General features: G+C 42.9%; 1 protein-coding gene across 1 annotated transcript; it reads left to right on the top strand.

Annotated features, from left to right (window-relative positions):
* The first annotated feature begins 267 nt into the window (after window positions 1-267).
* On the top strand, window positions 268-7,819 carry LOC106731814 (regulatory factor X-associated protein). The gene is made up of 3 exons (XM_075919159.1): window positions 268-922; window positions 4,083-4,190; window positions 5,681-7,819. Exons 1-3 carry the CDS (start codon window positions 464-466, stop codon window positions 5,789-5,791), a joined length of 678 nt encoding a protein of 225 aa, XP_075775274.1. The 5' UTR covers window positions 268-463; the 3' UTR covers window positions 5,792-7,819.
* The last annotated feature ends 7,826 nt before the right edge of the window (window positions 7,820-15,645 follow it).

Here is a 15,645-nt window from a genome sequence, read left to right as displayed (position 1 = left end):
GGCTGGCGCCCCTGCAGTAAATGGCATCTCCCAGCGGCGACAGGCGGCCCGCCGCGCACGCGCAACAGATTTTTCCAGCACGGGGGTAGCGCTTCCTAAGCGGTCAAAAGTTAGCCTGCCACAATGCGCATGCGTGCTCATTGCACACTCCCCCTCAGCTGTTGGGGCCGTAAAGGGGGCGGAGTTGCGGGCCCCCACACTGTTCGTGGGGCGCATGCGCGGTAAGCACCCGGAGACTCGCTGCGTACCCGCGCACGCGGTGTCGGTTGCGCGCACGATTGGTCGCCCGTCAGGGCCGCGGCGGCTGCGCAGTCGCTGCTCTGTGGCTACCGGCCCGGAGCGCCCCTCTGAGGCGCTCGGCGGGTGGTTGAGCGGGACGGAGGGCCCGGGCGGAAGCAGCAGGGCCCTGGGGGCCGCTCCCGCCCCCGCTTCTTCCTCGCCCCCCCAGCTGGCGCTGCTGGTGATGCAGCCCTGCCGCGGCGGCCACGAGGAGGCGGCGGGGGGGATCGTGCGGCACCAGGGCCCCGCGCAGGCCCCGGAGCCCCCCGGCGGCCTCATGCTCCTCTGCGAGCTGGGCCCCAGCGAAGGCGATGGGGACGCGGCTGAGGAGGGCGAGCCGGCGGGCGGCGAGGGCGCGGCCAGCCCCGAGGAGCTGGAGGACGAGGAGGCGGCGGCGACCTCGGGCGGGGAGGCCCCCCCGGGGGGCGGGGGCTACAAGAGCTGCACGTACCAGGGCTGCAGCGAGACCACCACGCAGGTGGCCAAGCAGCGCAAGCCCTGGATGTGCAAGCGCCACCGCAACAAGATGTACAAGGACAAGTACAAGCGCAAGAAGAGCGACCAGGCACTGGGGAGTGGCGGGGCCGCGGCGCCCGCACCGCAGGGCGGGGCCGCCACCCCGGGGGGCAGCGCGAGGGCCGAGGTGAGGACTTAGTGCCCGGCTCGCCGCTGAGCCGCTGTGCGAGGTGGTAGGGCAGAGAACTGCGCGGGGGGGAGGACAGCGGAGACTGCACACCCGCCCCGCATAGTCGGCGCTGCAGCGCCCAGAATCACTCGGGCTAGGGGTGATCAGCTTTTCGGGGTTCCCCCAATAGAGGGGAGACCTAGCCTGCTATTGTATGCGGCTGGAGAGCCAAGGTGAAGTATGGCACTAGTTATTCACATCATCTGCCAGCTTTTGTCTACTTCTTCCACTCCACCCCCCCCCCTCCCAAAAATAGTTCTTTTTAACGAGCCTGTTAGCTTGGTGTGATTGCCTGGCCTGGTTTGTCTAATTATGTTTGTGGTGGCCCAGTCAACACTCATATTATACACTGAGGTTACTGTGCCGGCATAAGCCTTCCAGGGAAGAATTGGCCATCTGCTTTCCTGCTTTCTCCTGTGATACACTTATGAAGCCCTCTAAGTGCCTGTCTGATACTAGACTCCCAACATCTCAGGACTATACTGAGACTCGCAACCTCTTAATAAATTTATGTACAGTTCTATAGTTATTTATAGATCTAGAAACCGAGGCACAGTAAATCAGTAGCAGAGTTGATCTAGCATTCAGCTTGTTTTTTTGGCAGTTTTGGCTCAGTCCCAAACTCTATACAGTGTAAACATTATACAGTGTAAAAGTGAAATGTGTTCACTTTTTTTGATGGTATACAGGCAGTCCCCGGGTTACGTACAAGATAGGGACTATAGGTTTGTTCTTAAGTTGAATCTGTATGTAAGTCGGAACTGGCTCCAGATTCAGCCGCTGCTGAAACTGATCAGCGACTGACTACAGGAAGCCCGAGGCAGAGTTGCTCTGCCCCCAGCTTCCTGGAATCAGCCGCTGATCAGTTTCAACAGCGGCTGAATCTGGAATCCTGGGACAGAACAGCTGGGGCACTGCCGGGTAGGTCCCCGCAGGACCAACCCGGCAGCACCCCAGCTGCTCTACCCCAGGCGTCCCGCAACAAAAGCCTGGTCTGCTGGGGGGAGGGGGGGAGCGCACTAGCTGCGCCCCCTCCCCCCCAGCAGACCAGGGAGACCCGAGCAAAGCTGTGGAGGCGCAGAGGTCCCACCACCACTGTGGCTTTGCTCCGGGGCAAAGGAGCAAAGCCGCACGGGCAGCGGGGTCCCGCTGCCTGTGCGGCTTTGCTCGGGTCTCCCTGCTGTGCTGGGGAGTCCCCCCCCCCAGCACACCAGGGAGATCTGGAGCAGCTTTTCTCGCCCCGGAGGACACGGTGGCGGGATCGCTGTGCTCTGGGCGGTCCCGCCGCCCGCGAGCTCCGGGGCGAGAAAAGCCCCGTTCGTAAGTCGGATCCGTGTAAGTCGGGGACTGCCTGTATATGGTCATGCCAATTTTCTTCCACAATTTGATCTGAGGAAGTGGGTCTGGCCCATGAACACTCATCGCCTAATAAACCATCTTGTTAGTCTTTAAAGTGCTGCATAGTCCTGACTTTTGTTTCAGCTAGACCAGGCTAACACAACTACATCTGTATTACTATTCTATACAGTGTAGTCTTAGAAGTGCCATAATTTTTATGAAGAGTTTTAAAGCATATTTTTTGTGTATGCATTGTATTTTGTAATAGAACTGGGAAGGAAGAAAACATATTTCCATTAAATAAAAGAAATGATGGAGGCACTTTGTACAGTGAAGGGATGGAAGGGACTGGATTGTTTTGGAAGGGACTAGATTTTTTTTCCCCAATTACATAATATCTACATTAGGCTTTGAATGTTAGTGAGATTCAAGAGATGTAATATATGCATATGCATCTTGTAAAGATTAGGGCTTTTGACATTTAAAATTAGATTATATGCTCTCAGGTACTGTAGACAATCTTGTTCATCTCCTGGGGAAGAGAACTAGATGTTCTAGTAAGTATTTTTCATTTGTTTTGTTTTTCTTCAACAATGTTGGCATAGCAGGTGCTAGGATGGTATTTTGTCTAACCTCTTTCAGTTGGAAGAATAGTTAGCAAACTTAAAGCCACTTCAAACCAGAGAGAAAACAGTGTGAGGAATCTACAGGGTATTGTGAAGTTAGCACTTTATCTATGCTAAAATGTGGCTAGAATTTCTTCGGCTGGGAGTAAAGCCTGACTTGGCCTCCAGCCTCTTATACTAGAGCATGAGTGGACAAACTTACTGACTCTGTTAAATAGGACAATCTTCAAAAGCTCAAGCTGTGAGGCACCTGCCAGGGTTTGGGTCTTCAACCCTCTAGGGAGTGAGTAGCTCATGTGGCATTCTGTCCTTGACCCTCACTTAAATTGTAAAAGAGCTAGGCTGTGTACACACTGGCGTGATTTAGTGTAAAAGCGGCCGCTCTTGCGCAAAAATTTGCTGCCTGTCTACACTGGCCGCGTGTTCTTGTGCAAGTAAACTGACGTTCTAATGTATAAAATCAGAGCTTCTTGCACCAGAACTCTGACACTTCCACTCAGGAATAAGCCCTTTTGCGCAACTGTTCTTGCAGAAGAGGCCAGTGTAGACAGGTAACGTGAATTTTTTTGCTCAAGAAAGCCTTATGGTTAAAATGGCCAGCAGAGCTTTCCTGCGCAAGAGAGCATCTACACTGGCATGGATGCTCTTGCGCAAAAGCACATGCCAGTGTAGATGCTCTCTTCTGGAAGAGTTTTTGCAGAAGAACTCTTCCGCAAAAGAGTTTTTGCGTGAGAACGCACCAGTATAGACGTAGCCCTACAGTTTGGCCACTCCTCCTCTCTACACACATTACTTTCAGGGAAATTTTAAAAAGTGTGGGTGAATTATTGGGCTGTTTCAAATTATTTTTAATCAAATAGATTAAAGATTTATTAGCTGTGGTAACTTGGTTAGGAGTCTAATTTAGAAATCTAATTCACCAGTTTCTGGTCTCTGCAGCTAGTGGAAACTGGAAGAATTATGGAGTGAAAGGGAGAAAACAAAACATTGGGTGGATTCTTTTCCTCTCTTGTATGCCTCATTTCCTTCCACAGGTTAGAAAGGGGAAGCAGGCCCTTTTTTTCTGAGGCCTTTCCCCTGTAGAAACGAAAAATGCATTGTAATGTCAACATATAATATCCATCTTCCTCTTGTATTTTGTTTCTTATGTCCAGGATTGTGTTGAAGGTTCAGTTTCAGTTACAAAACAAAGAACAGGATCTATTGGAGATCGCCCAGCAAGACCAACTCTTTTAGAACAAGTATTGAATCAGAAAAGACTGGTAAGAACCCTGGCTTCTCAACCTCATTGTGGGCTGCATCCAATACTGCCTGTATGACCCTGAGGGTGTCATATGAGCTACAACTCTGTGTTGACTGAGATTGCATGTTGAAAACCACTGGTGTATATAATGTTACTATATATTTTAGAAACTTTGTGCATTTGCCTGTCCATTTGTTCAAGGACTTCTCCTACATAGTCAGAGCTAGGACCACTAACTTTGGTGATCCACTTATCGTCGCTTAAAGCAGTGTCCACTTATCATAGCTTAAAGCAAGGTCAGAGTTTGGTTGTGCCAGGACAATGCAGTGTGCATTGAATGCAGTTGTTTCACATCAAATGGAAAGGGAGGGGTATGATAGCTGGGTTAGTTATAGGAACAAATGACCATAGGGGAGCAGCAGGCGCCGAAGCCTGGCAATATAGCCTCTGCCACCCAGGCTCCAGGGAGAAGCTGGCATGTGGGCTCTATGGCTCCCGCTGCCTTGGGCTAGCTCTGTTTTCTGCCCACAAACAGGAAAAGTGAGGCACAGGTTCTCCAGTCTTCAGTGCTTTACTCTTTTCTTTCTCTCATTGAGAAAGATCCCTTTGCTTTTAATATATCCCACCTGGGGCAATGAATATGGGAAACAGGAGGACATTATCTTATAAACCATAGGGATATTTGTAAATGTAATGTTACCTGTATACAACTTTAGAAAAGAGCAGGGTTTTATGAAAAATTCAAGAATGAAAATATTCCACAATAGGATAGATAATATGTAGGACTTTTATAGCACCTTTTTTCAAGTATCTCAATTTAAGTACTCTTTCTGAGAGTTAGATAATTATTGCTATACTGCACATGGTGGGAAGGGGGAAATTGTGGCGCAAAAGTTTAGTTCATAGCATTGTAGTAATGCCAGAAATAAAACCCAAAGCTTTTGACTTCCATTCTCTTCACTCGTCACAACAAAGTGCTTCCTTTCATTCTTTCATAAAGTTGTTTGTTTCTGTACGGTGACCAGTTAGTATAATAAACTATAAATATTTTATATTTATAGAAATCACACGTTAGTGACAGGCTGTTTCTCCAAAGGAGCAGGGCTATGAGGTACTTTGCTGTATGGAATACAGGATGTGTAGTTGAAAATTAAAATGCTGTTAAACATTTTTAAAGCCAATGTTTAAATTGTAATACTGCATATTTTTGTTTAAGTAACAAAAGTAAGTTACTGTCATATAGACAAAGTGGCATATTGTGCACACATTTGTCTTGATTAAGTTCACTGGAGGTGTTAATGTTAACTTCATTCCTTTTGTAGGGTCATGTAATGAGATAAACTATTCCCACTTTGATTTGTGGGCATGTTTTTGTAGTCTGTTACTTTTAATTTCAATTTATAAAGTGGTGTATGTAAACAGGTATAATGTATAGTTCACGAATAGGGGATTCTTTTCTATTCTAAATATTTTGGTACCAATTCAAATATTCTCTCTTCTTTCTTTAAGTCCTTATTAAGAAGTCCAGAGGTGGTACAGTTTCTGCAGAAACAGCAGCAACTGCTAAGTCAACAGGCTTTGGAACAAAGGCAGCATCAGTTTCCAGGAGCATCTGTGTAATGGGGACAAGAAGAATCTCATAATGAAGTAGTAGAGAGATATGTATTTTACATATGTAAAGAAGACAAGTTAAATATTAAGATGGAAGACTAAAATTGTTGCTGCTGTATCATACTTGTTTTGTGATTGCACTTTTGGGGTTCTGAGCTGCATAGATGTCTACAAATTTGTGAGTAAATCAGGAGGAATCTGTCTCCCCATTCTGTTTTAGAAATTTAACTTATTCATAATTTTTGTATAAGTGTAATTATCAGTAATCATTATATAACCCCTAAGCGTATCAAAGTCTTCCATTATAAACTAAACATTTTGCTGTGTGAAAGACTTCATAACTTCAATGTAGTCACTCTTAGATGACAGTCATTGAAGAAAAAAGAAGCAATTACTTTCTGTGGAAGTTTTATAATAAAAAAAAAAGTACTGACTCTGAGCCAACTCAGTAAGACGACATAGTAACAAATTGCTCAGGGATATAAGAGGCTTGGAGTCATTAGATTCTGTTGCACTAACAGTTACAGACAAAATATTGCCATGTAGTAGCTGCACTAATGGCTGACTTCAAATCATGGATCCTTTTTGTGTATGTTCATAATTCACAAGTCTGGTTAAACAATCCAATCTAACTGTTCTTACTAAAAGAAGTACTATAGGGCCGTAACCAACACAATGGGTAGTTGAAAAGAATTGATGTGGAAAATGGCCCCAGGATGAATAGAAAGGAGAAATTGCCATTTAAAGGAAGAACTGAAGTGGAAAAAAGTAACCCAAGGCTTTTTCATTGTTTACATGATCTTCATTATCAAATGCTCGGGAACGTCACAAAAGGTGATATTTAAAAAATTGGTGGTCAATAGTAGTGGACCATAGCTTTCTGAGTGATATTGGAATAATGTGGTCTCCCCTGAATGAACCAGTTTAATAATTATATTAATTATTATTTACAGGGCTTGACAAGTGACGCTGAGCCCCGCTTGCCAGCCGCGCAGTTTGGCGCGCTGAGCATGCGCAGACCGCGCTGCGCATGCGCTGATTGCGCCACGGTGCCGTGCAGGGCTAAAATCTACTCACCACGGGCAAGTAGATTGCCCTAATTGTTGATCCCTGATTATTTATTTGTGTTGAATTTGAAAGCCATAAGTGATTTTCATTCCTCTCTAAGGGCACATCTACACAGCAGCGCTGCTATGTAGAATTAAGCTACGCAACTTCAGCTATGTCAATTGCATAGCTGAAGTTGAAATTACAAAAGCTGAATTAAGCTCTGTCTACACAGCAGGAAGCCAAAGGAAGGAGACTCTTCCTTCGATTTTCCCTTACTCCTTGTGAAATGAGAGTTACCATGAATCGGAGTAAGAAGTCTTCCAGTTTGACATTATTTCAAAGTAAAGGCTTGTAGTGTAGACACACACTATAAATAACGCTGCTGTGTAGATGTGTCCCAAGTGAATAAAATGAAATATTTAGAGTTGTTGAATTTAGTTATTATCAGGGCTCGCCAAACCGCGGTGAGCCCTGCTCGCCAGCCGCGCTGCCGGCCATCTGTGCATGCGCAGATCACCCGAACCCGGCTCTTCTAATGCGAGTAGATTACATTATTTGTCGAGCCCTGGTTATTACAGCTGTGCAAAGAGTAAAACTAATTCCGTATCACGTGTTACTTATCAGTCATCTTTCTCCTCCAAAAAAAAAACTTTTTAAAGAGCTCCATACAAAAGAAATAGAAGCTAATCCACACACGTTTCTAGTAAATATTGTTAATTTTAGCCATTGGTTTACCTATTTAAGAATCCAAATATTATATTACAAAATCCTGAATTTTACTAGAAAATTAATATTAATACTAAGACAGGGTTTTTAAGCAATTGTATAGGTAATTATTAAGCTGTGATTTAGTATAAACTTTGTTAGGTCCACTAAGAATCAGTTTAAGAATATTTTTGTTGTTCTTTTATGGGTGTTTTGTAAGATGTATTTATTTACAGAACTTGTTTAGATGGGGATATATTAAACAGCAATTGTGTACGTGTCTGGAATTGTGCAGGTGATTCTCATTTCAAACATGTTTAAGAAATTTTGTTTTAAACTTTCGCACCAATAAGTGTTCTTTGAGAATCTTTTTTGTAAAAACCCGTTTTGTTTTGTTTTTTTTCCCCCTACTTGAACATATTTTTAAGTACTTCTGTATTCAAATGATTAGCTCTGGTTAGGTAGCCTTTAACTTTGTTGTATTTCTAAACTGCTTGTGTTCTTGGAGAGAAACCCCACATTTAAAAAGAAACAAGAAAAAATCAAACTGTTTTCAGCATGTAAATAGTATTTTTAATTTTGATGTAAGTTTTTTTTATAGATTTTTACTCCTTTTTATATAGAAGAAAGTAGTATTCACTTGTCTAATTTGGCTAAGATTTTTGTGTGAAAAAGTTTGGGGAGGCAACTTGCAATTTAGTTAATTTTAAAAAGCTACAGTGGTCTTAGGCACTATACTTGCCCCAGAGCTCCCATGCCAATTAGGATTTTTGCAATCTCATTTTCTTTAAAAATAAGTTTGGTTTTTTTTCTGGACTGTTAGCAATTTGCTGAGCCCATGCATAAGAACAGCAATACTGTATCAGGCCTGTAGTCCATTCAGCCAGAGCCACATTAAGAAAGGGGATTTAGGGGCTGCAGCCCAAAGCCCCAGGCTAATGGGGGTGACCATGCAAAAGATCTCTGAGATGCCAAAAGTCCAGATCTTTTTGCAAGGTCTCCTTAGCTTGAGGCCTTGGGCTGCAACCACTGAAGCCCCTGCTTTATTCAGTGCTGCTTTCTGTCCACTGCACTGGAGCCGCTTCATCACGAGTGCTGGGGGAAGGTCTGTCCCCATGCTGTTCTTGGCTGCAGGCTCTGCTCTCCACTCCCAATAGCTGGAAATTGCAGGCAGGTGCACAGAAGGGGTGGAAGGACTGCACTGAGCCATCTGTCCTGCCACACCATATAGGTGCTGCACCAGATAAATGCTTCACGCCCAACCTCCTGCACCATCCCTGAGCCCACTCCAGTTCCCTAACTCACACCTAGATCCTGCACCCCCACCCTCTGTCTTGAGCCTCTTCCCCTACTCCAAATCCCTTGGGCTCTGCCTGGAGCCCCTTTCTGTACCACAAGTGTCTCTTCCTCAGCCCCCACAGAAAGCCCACACGCCCAGTTGGAGCCCTCACCACCTGCCTCAGCCTACTCTCAAGCCCTCAGTTTTGGCCCCATCCCAGAGCTTAAGAGCCCCCACAAAAATCTAATAGCTCCCAGTCCTCAAGAGTTAGTTCAGCCCTGCATCCAACCTGGTATCCTGTCTCCTGACAGTGGTCAAGGCCAGATGCTTCAGAGGAGGAACAAAATAATTATCAAGTGCTCTGTTCCTTGTCATCCACTCCCAGCTTCTAAGGAAGATTTAGCATGCCCAGAGCTCGGAGTGGCATCCCTAGTCAGTTTGGCTAATTGCATTGATGAACTTAGAATCTTTTCTAACTGTTAGAGTTTTGGTCTTCACAGCATCCCCTGACAATGAGTTGTGCCAGTTGACTACACTGTGTGAAGAACTTCCTTTTGTTTGTTTTAAACCTGCTGCCTATTAATTTCATTGATGATCCCTGGTTCTTCTAAACGGGTAAAAAAAACTTTCTCTAAACCATTCATGATTTTACCAACCTCTGTCATTCCCCTCTCCCTTCATTATCTTTTTTCAAGCTGAAAAGTCCCAGTCTTTCCATCTCGTATGGAACAGCCTCTGTATTCATAATCATTTTTGTTGTCATTCTTTGTACCTTTTCCGATGCCAATATCTTTTTGAAATGAGGCAGCCAGAAGAAATGGGTCTACAAAGTGCTGTCAAATTTAAAAAATCAAATATTCTTTTTAAACTTTGATGATAGTTAACATGACTGTTACAATACACAGTTATTATAATTTGAATTGTTAATGGTGTGTTTTCCTGTAATGTCATTCAAAATATGCATTCTCTTTGAATTATGGTTGTGAATGTTTCAGTTGAAGATCTGATTCAGGAAATCCTCCATATAGACAGAGCTTACCAGTAGCTTGCAGCTTTTGGATATTGTTAAGCTGACATCATTAAGGCTAGGTTTACACTACAGAGTTTTTGCACAAAAACCCGTGGCGTGTTCACACCTCAAGTGTGTTTTTGCGCAAGTAAAACAAAAGAACAGAGAGGTTTTTCCAGTATAGGTATTCCTCCTATGAGGAATAACTCCTTTTTGCACAAGAGCTCTTGCACAAAAAGGTGTGGGGGGAGGGGAAACAGTGTTTTTTGGTGCAAAAAAAAGGCAATTGAAAAAAGCACAGGTGCCCTGGTGGCCATTCTGTAAATAGCAATCAGTTTCCTTTCGAGAGAGCGTCCATGCAGTTTGGGTGCTCTCTTGTGCAAAAGCGCATCACTTTTTCGATGCGCTTTTGCAATGTGGACATGCTCTTGCACAAGAAGTTTTTTGCAGAAGATCTCTTCCGCGAAAAGCTTCTTGCGCAGGAAGCCTGTAGTGTAGACATAGCCAAAAATAGTGTGATATTTCTTTCTGTTAAAAACGTGACCTTAATTTACTAAGTTGAGGTGATAACTCGGGAATAAGTTTGCTGTTTGCGATTTGCAGCATTTGTAAAGCTTATTAGGAGCATTACAATTTAAGGATGTGACATACAAAGACTTCAGTTAGAACTATGCTTCAAGAACTAGCTTTATCTTATAACAAAGGATAAAATGCATGGGATGAAAATAAAAAGAGATGCAAAAAAGGAAAGCAGAATAATTCATGTTGGGACTAGCAACTTCTTTGTGGGGTTTGTTATCCTTGTTTTGATAACTTGTTATTCTTTTGTCTGTCCCAGTACACAGAAATAACAGCTGGTGTTGATTAGATTTCACGCTGATTGCCCTTGACAGTCTAACAAGGAAGCTGTATTTTTCACATGCCTCTCTTTAAACTGAGAGAGAGAGACTGGCATCTGAAAATTAGAATTTTGCATGCAGTGCTTACATAGGGTACTTCCTTTGAATGCACAGTACACAATACAAATATCCATTATTTACCACATTGCAAATTGACTGAGATCAGAAATACATGGTCTGTGCTATTTTAATATTGGTTAGCATTTTCTCATGTATGATATAATTTATTTGGATCAGAGTATCCTGTGTGTTTCTTAGTTCCTTTTCAGAGTTTAATATATCAAATAACAAATGTATTTGATCTAGTTTCTTAAAGGCACACATTTTCAACAGTGAGAGTGATTAATCATGGCACAAGCTACAAAAAGAAATGGTCTATTCTTCATCTCTTGAAGTCCTCAGATCAGACTGGATGACTTTCTGGAAGATTTAGTCAGACAAGTTAGTGGGCTTTTATTCCCAATAATTTGATTCATTAGGACACTCACCTGGGATGCTGAAATATAGAGATTCAAACCTTTATTTTGCCTGATTTGAAACAAACTAAGGGTTTAAAATGCTGTTTAAAATATTAACTGACAAAATTATATGTTTAACCAGCCTGATGCTTGTTAACCAGTCACCCTGGTGAGTATGCTGGTAAGGCAATACTTTCTGGGTTATCTGCTTTCATCCTTAAGTTAAGCTTTAACCCTTAAAGATTAATCTATTGTTTTTATTGTTGGAAATGTGCCTGACTTTATGGCAGCCTTTTATACAGGAATATGGGAAGTCAGCACAGAAAGCAGATTGATGACCAACACATTGACCTGTGTTAATGCAGCAGAATAGGCACTTTTGCAGTCCATGAACCCAAATACCTGGCCTGCTGATGTGGACAAATAAAAGAGAGAATGGATGCCTATGTAGAAAGTATAACACATATTGAATAGATAATCACATGGGTCTATCCTCTTCCAAGAACTATGGAGGCACTGTAGTACCTGGCCTGAGAAGACTGAAACTTGAAATAGCAACCTGATCATCTTCTCTCATAGGTGAATGTGGCAGATTCAGTATCAAACAACATTCTGTATCCAGGCCACTCTGTTTACTCAGTGAGCGAGTAGCCTGCACAGATGATTGTGAGCCCTGATAGGCCATCTGGTAGAACATTTGATCTAGGAAATTGTATTAAATAATGGCTTTGGTGTGGATAATGATCAGTCGTATACCATATAAACAACATAAGAAAGAAGCAAGATTGGACACAGACGCCCCACCATCAGTCTCAGTTTGGACCATTCTACACGAGAGATCCATTTCCTGGATACCACAGTACAAATCACCAATGGTAAATTAGACATCACTCTCTACAGAAAACCCACCGACTCAGTTACCTCCATGCCTCCAGCTCCCATCCAGAACACACCATACGATCCATCGTCTATACCCAAGCCCTTCGATACAACCACATCTGCTCTAATCCCACTGACAGAGACCAGAAACTTCAGGATCTCTACCAAGCATTTATAAACCTCAACTACCCACTCGGAGAAATAAAAAAACAAATTGAAAGAGCCAGACGAATACCCAGAAACCATCTACTTCAAGACAGACCCAAGAAAACCAACAATAGAACAAGACTTGTCACCATCTACAGCCCCCAATTTAAACCCGTCCGATGCATTATCAATAAACTACAACCTATACTGGAACAGGATAATAAACTCCGAGAGGCTCTGGGAGACAGACCCTTCCCCTCCTTATCCCCTTTCTGTTCTGAAATTTGATTTGTCCTTTTCATATGTGTTCATTTATTTTTTTGATTGTATCCTTTAGTATATATGGTCATGCCAATTTTCTTCCACTATTTGATCTGAGGAAGTGGGTCTGGCCCACGAAAGCTCATAACCTAAGAAACCATCTTGTTAGTCTTTAAAGTGCTACATAGTCCTGTTTTTTGTTACAGCTAGACCAGACTAACATGGCTACATTACTATTACTAGTTTTTCCCACTCTTGTTCCACCCTTGGATTGATAGCAAAAGACTCCTATGTACACTGTTTAACTGTTGTATACATTTGAAACGGTGCATTACAAATCAATAATTAAAAAAAAAAAGATTTTATTTTTAAATAATAAAATACTGAATTTCTCTTTCATTCTAATAAGTTACAATTAAACATGCTAAACCTTATGAGTGAAAGTCTAGAATGATTTAATGGCTCTCCTTTATTCAGCCTAACTCCCAGCTCTTGCTTCTGGGCTTTCAGTTTCTGTTTCTTGGCAGGCTAAAGATACAGATTGGATAGAATTGTTGTTCTATGCTAATGTGGTGGTGGAACTTGGTCAAGCAAGGCAGAGGAGTTAAGATACTATCTCAGACAATATATAGGAAAGGATGGAGGCAGATCAGAAAAGGAACAGTGGAGTGGATGGGAAAGAAAAAGGGAAGACATTACTCAGTACACTCACAGCTTCCTATATTCTCCCACACATTTGCCACAGAAGAACTATCATGGTTTCTCAGTGTAAGAAAACATATTCCCAGAAAAGATTTATAAGAAATTCCTTTCCTGAGTAAAAAAGGAAAATGTGTAAACAGTGCAAGAATGAAACACAAGGAAAACTGCTTAATAGGAAAAAATGATGTAGATGGAGCTGTGGATCTGTCTGAAGAACAAAGCTGATCAGTTGGTTAAATAATCCATTTGCAAGGCATCATTCTTCAAGATTCTCTATACCTCTTATAAATGTGAGTTAAAAAATAAATAAATTCCCAAACTGTTTGCTATGTTGGATTTGCTTTAAAAAAAGGTTCTAAACCTAGTTAACTAATTAAACAAGCCATATGAATTAGCTAAGAAACTATCACCCAAGTAGACAGTACAGAAAGATGCAGTAAGAGAAATCTAAAGTTGCCCATTGCCACTGGCTGTTATTTTCTTATTATATAATACATGCCCCTTATTTTGGAACATCATGGCTACAGACCATAATGGTGATGCCATAAGTCTACTCCCTATATTACTTCAAAATTACTCAGTTTGCCCAAAGGGACTCTATCCTGTGCTTTTTTTTTTTCTTAAAAATCAAGTGCCAGTGAGGCTTACTCTAAAATTAAGTGCAGTCTAAGTATAGTCTCAGGTTGGTGGTGTTTTTTGTAATTGGTGTTTTTTGTAAGTGGTGTTTTTTGTAATCCTTGCTGGAAAAATGTAAACGATTAACTGAGTAACAGAAGAACAGAATGACTATTCAAAATCATTTTTGAATTTTGTTTTAAAATCTCATTTGTTTATCTGCAACAACTTCAGAGTCATCCATTGGTACTTTTAGCAGCAGTGTTTCAACAAAACTGTATTTCTGACGACAAAGTATCAGTAGCAAGCAAGAGATTTCTATCATCCTGAAAAACTACCACCAGGGATGGGTTTGTAGGAAGGACCAGCAAATACCAACAAGAAACCATAGGTGAAATATGAGGAGAGGCTAAATCGACTGGGACTTTTCAGTTTAGAAAAGAGGAGACTGAGGGAGGATATGATAGAGGTCTATAAAATCATGAGTGGTGTGAAGAGGGCCAATAAAGAAAAGATATTAGCTCCCTAAATAGAAGAACTAGAGGACACCAAATGAAATTAATGGGTAGCAGGTTTAAAACTAATAAAGTTCTTCACACAGCGTGTAGTCAACCTGTGGAACTCCTTGCCAGAGGAGGCTGTGAAGGCTAGGACTATAATAGAGTTTAAAGAGAAGCTAGATAATATGGAGGTTAGGTCCATAAAAGGCTATTAGCCAGAGGATAAAATGGTGTCCCTGGCCTCTGTTTGTCAGAGGCTGGAGAGGGATGGCAGGAGACATAACGCTTGATCATTGTCTTCGGTCCACCCTCTCTGGGGCACCTGGTGCTGGCCACTGTTGGCTGAGTCCTTCCAACCAGGCTTCCCTCTATCTAGTAGACAGACATTGGTGGAACATTACTAGACTTGCTTAATTGAAGTCCAGAAGGTCAATTGTGGCAGTGTCAATCTTCCATTTAGTGAAGACATGTCCGGAGGTAATTTGGCAGATATCAGCCTCCTTGCCCCCTACAGCTAAGCAGGAAGAGAGGAGTTATTTCATGCCTCAAAAAGATTACGAAAAACTCTTCACTCACCTCCAACAAGGCGTGTTAGTAGTGGACATGGCAAATCATAAGGAATGGCAAGGTCAATGTGGGCCTGCTTCCAAGTCCAAGGAGGCAAAGAAACTGGACATCTTTGGCCACAAAGTATGTGATTAATGCAGCAGCAAGTGGCCAACCAACAAGGTATTCTTAGCCTTCAACTCCTGGCATGTGTGGGCTAAATTCAGAGAGTTTATCCAACTGGATTCTTGTACAGAGTTCGTGGCTCTCCTGGAGGAAGGTAAACTACTCTGGTCTCAGTTGACTCTACCACCAGGACCATGGCCATTACAATCATGATGAGGCACAATGCCTGGCTCCTGGTCTTGGGCACATTCCCAGAAGAACAGAACACTATTCAGGACTTATCCTTTCATTGTATGGGGTTTTCCATGGAGAACTCAGACTTGAATTCAAGGGCAACTCAGACTCAAGGGCAACATTAAAATCCCTGGGGAAAAACACTCTGGCACCCCAGAAAAAACCCTTTAAACCTCAGTCCCTTCATCTTTCTTTTCTGGCCATCAGAGGCAGGGCCAGAATAGAAGGAGGGGCAGAGATAACAAGTCACACTCTTTTGAGGCCAAGGGCAGGGCTCCTCTAAACATCCCCAGGAGCCAAAATCCAACTTTTGAGAGTGCACCTGAGGACAGGCACCAAACCCAGCCCAGATCCTTACCCACCCTTCATGAATTATCTGTCCCACTTCTATCATGCTTGATCCCAGATTACCTCAGACTAAGCATGGTAGGAATGGGATATTCTATCCAGTTC

Source organism: Pelodiscus sinensis, chromosome 1 (genome assembly GCF_049634645.1).
Source record: "Pelodiscus sinensis isolate JC-2024 chromosome 1, ASM4963464v1, whole genome shotgun sequence".
NCBI classification, from domain to species: Eukaryota; Metazoa; Chordata; order Testudines; family Trionychidae; genus Pelodiscus; species Pelodiscus sinensis.
Note: the sequence above shows the minus strand (reverse complement) of the source record. Positions and strands in the feature narration are given on the sequence as shown.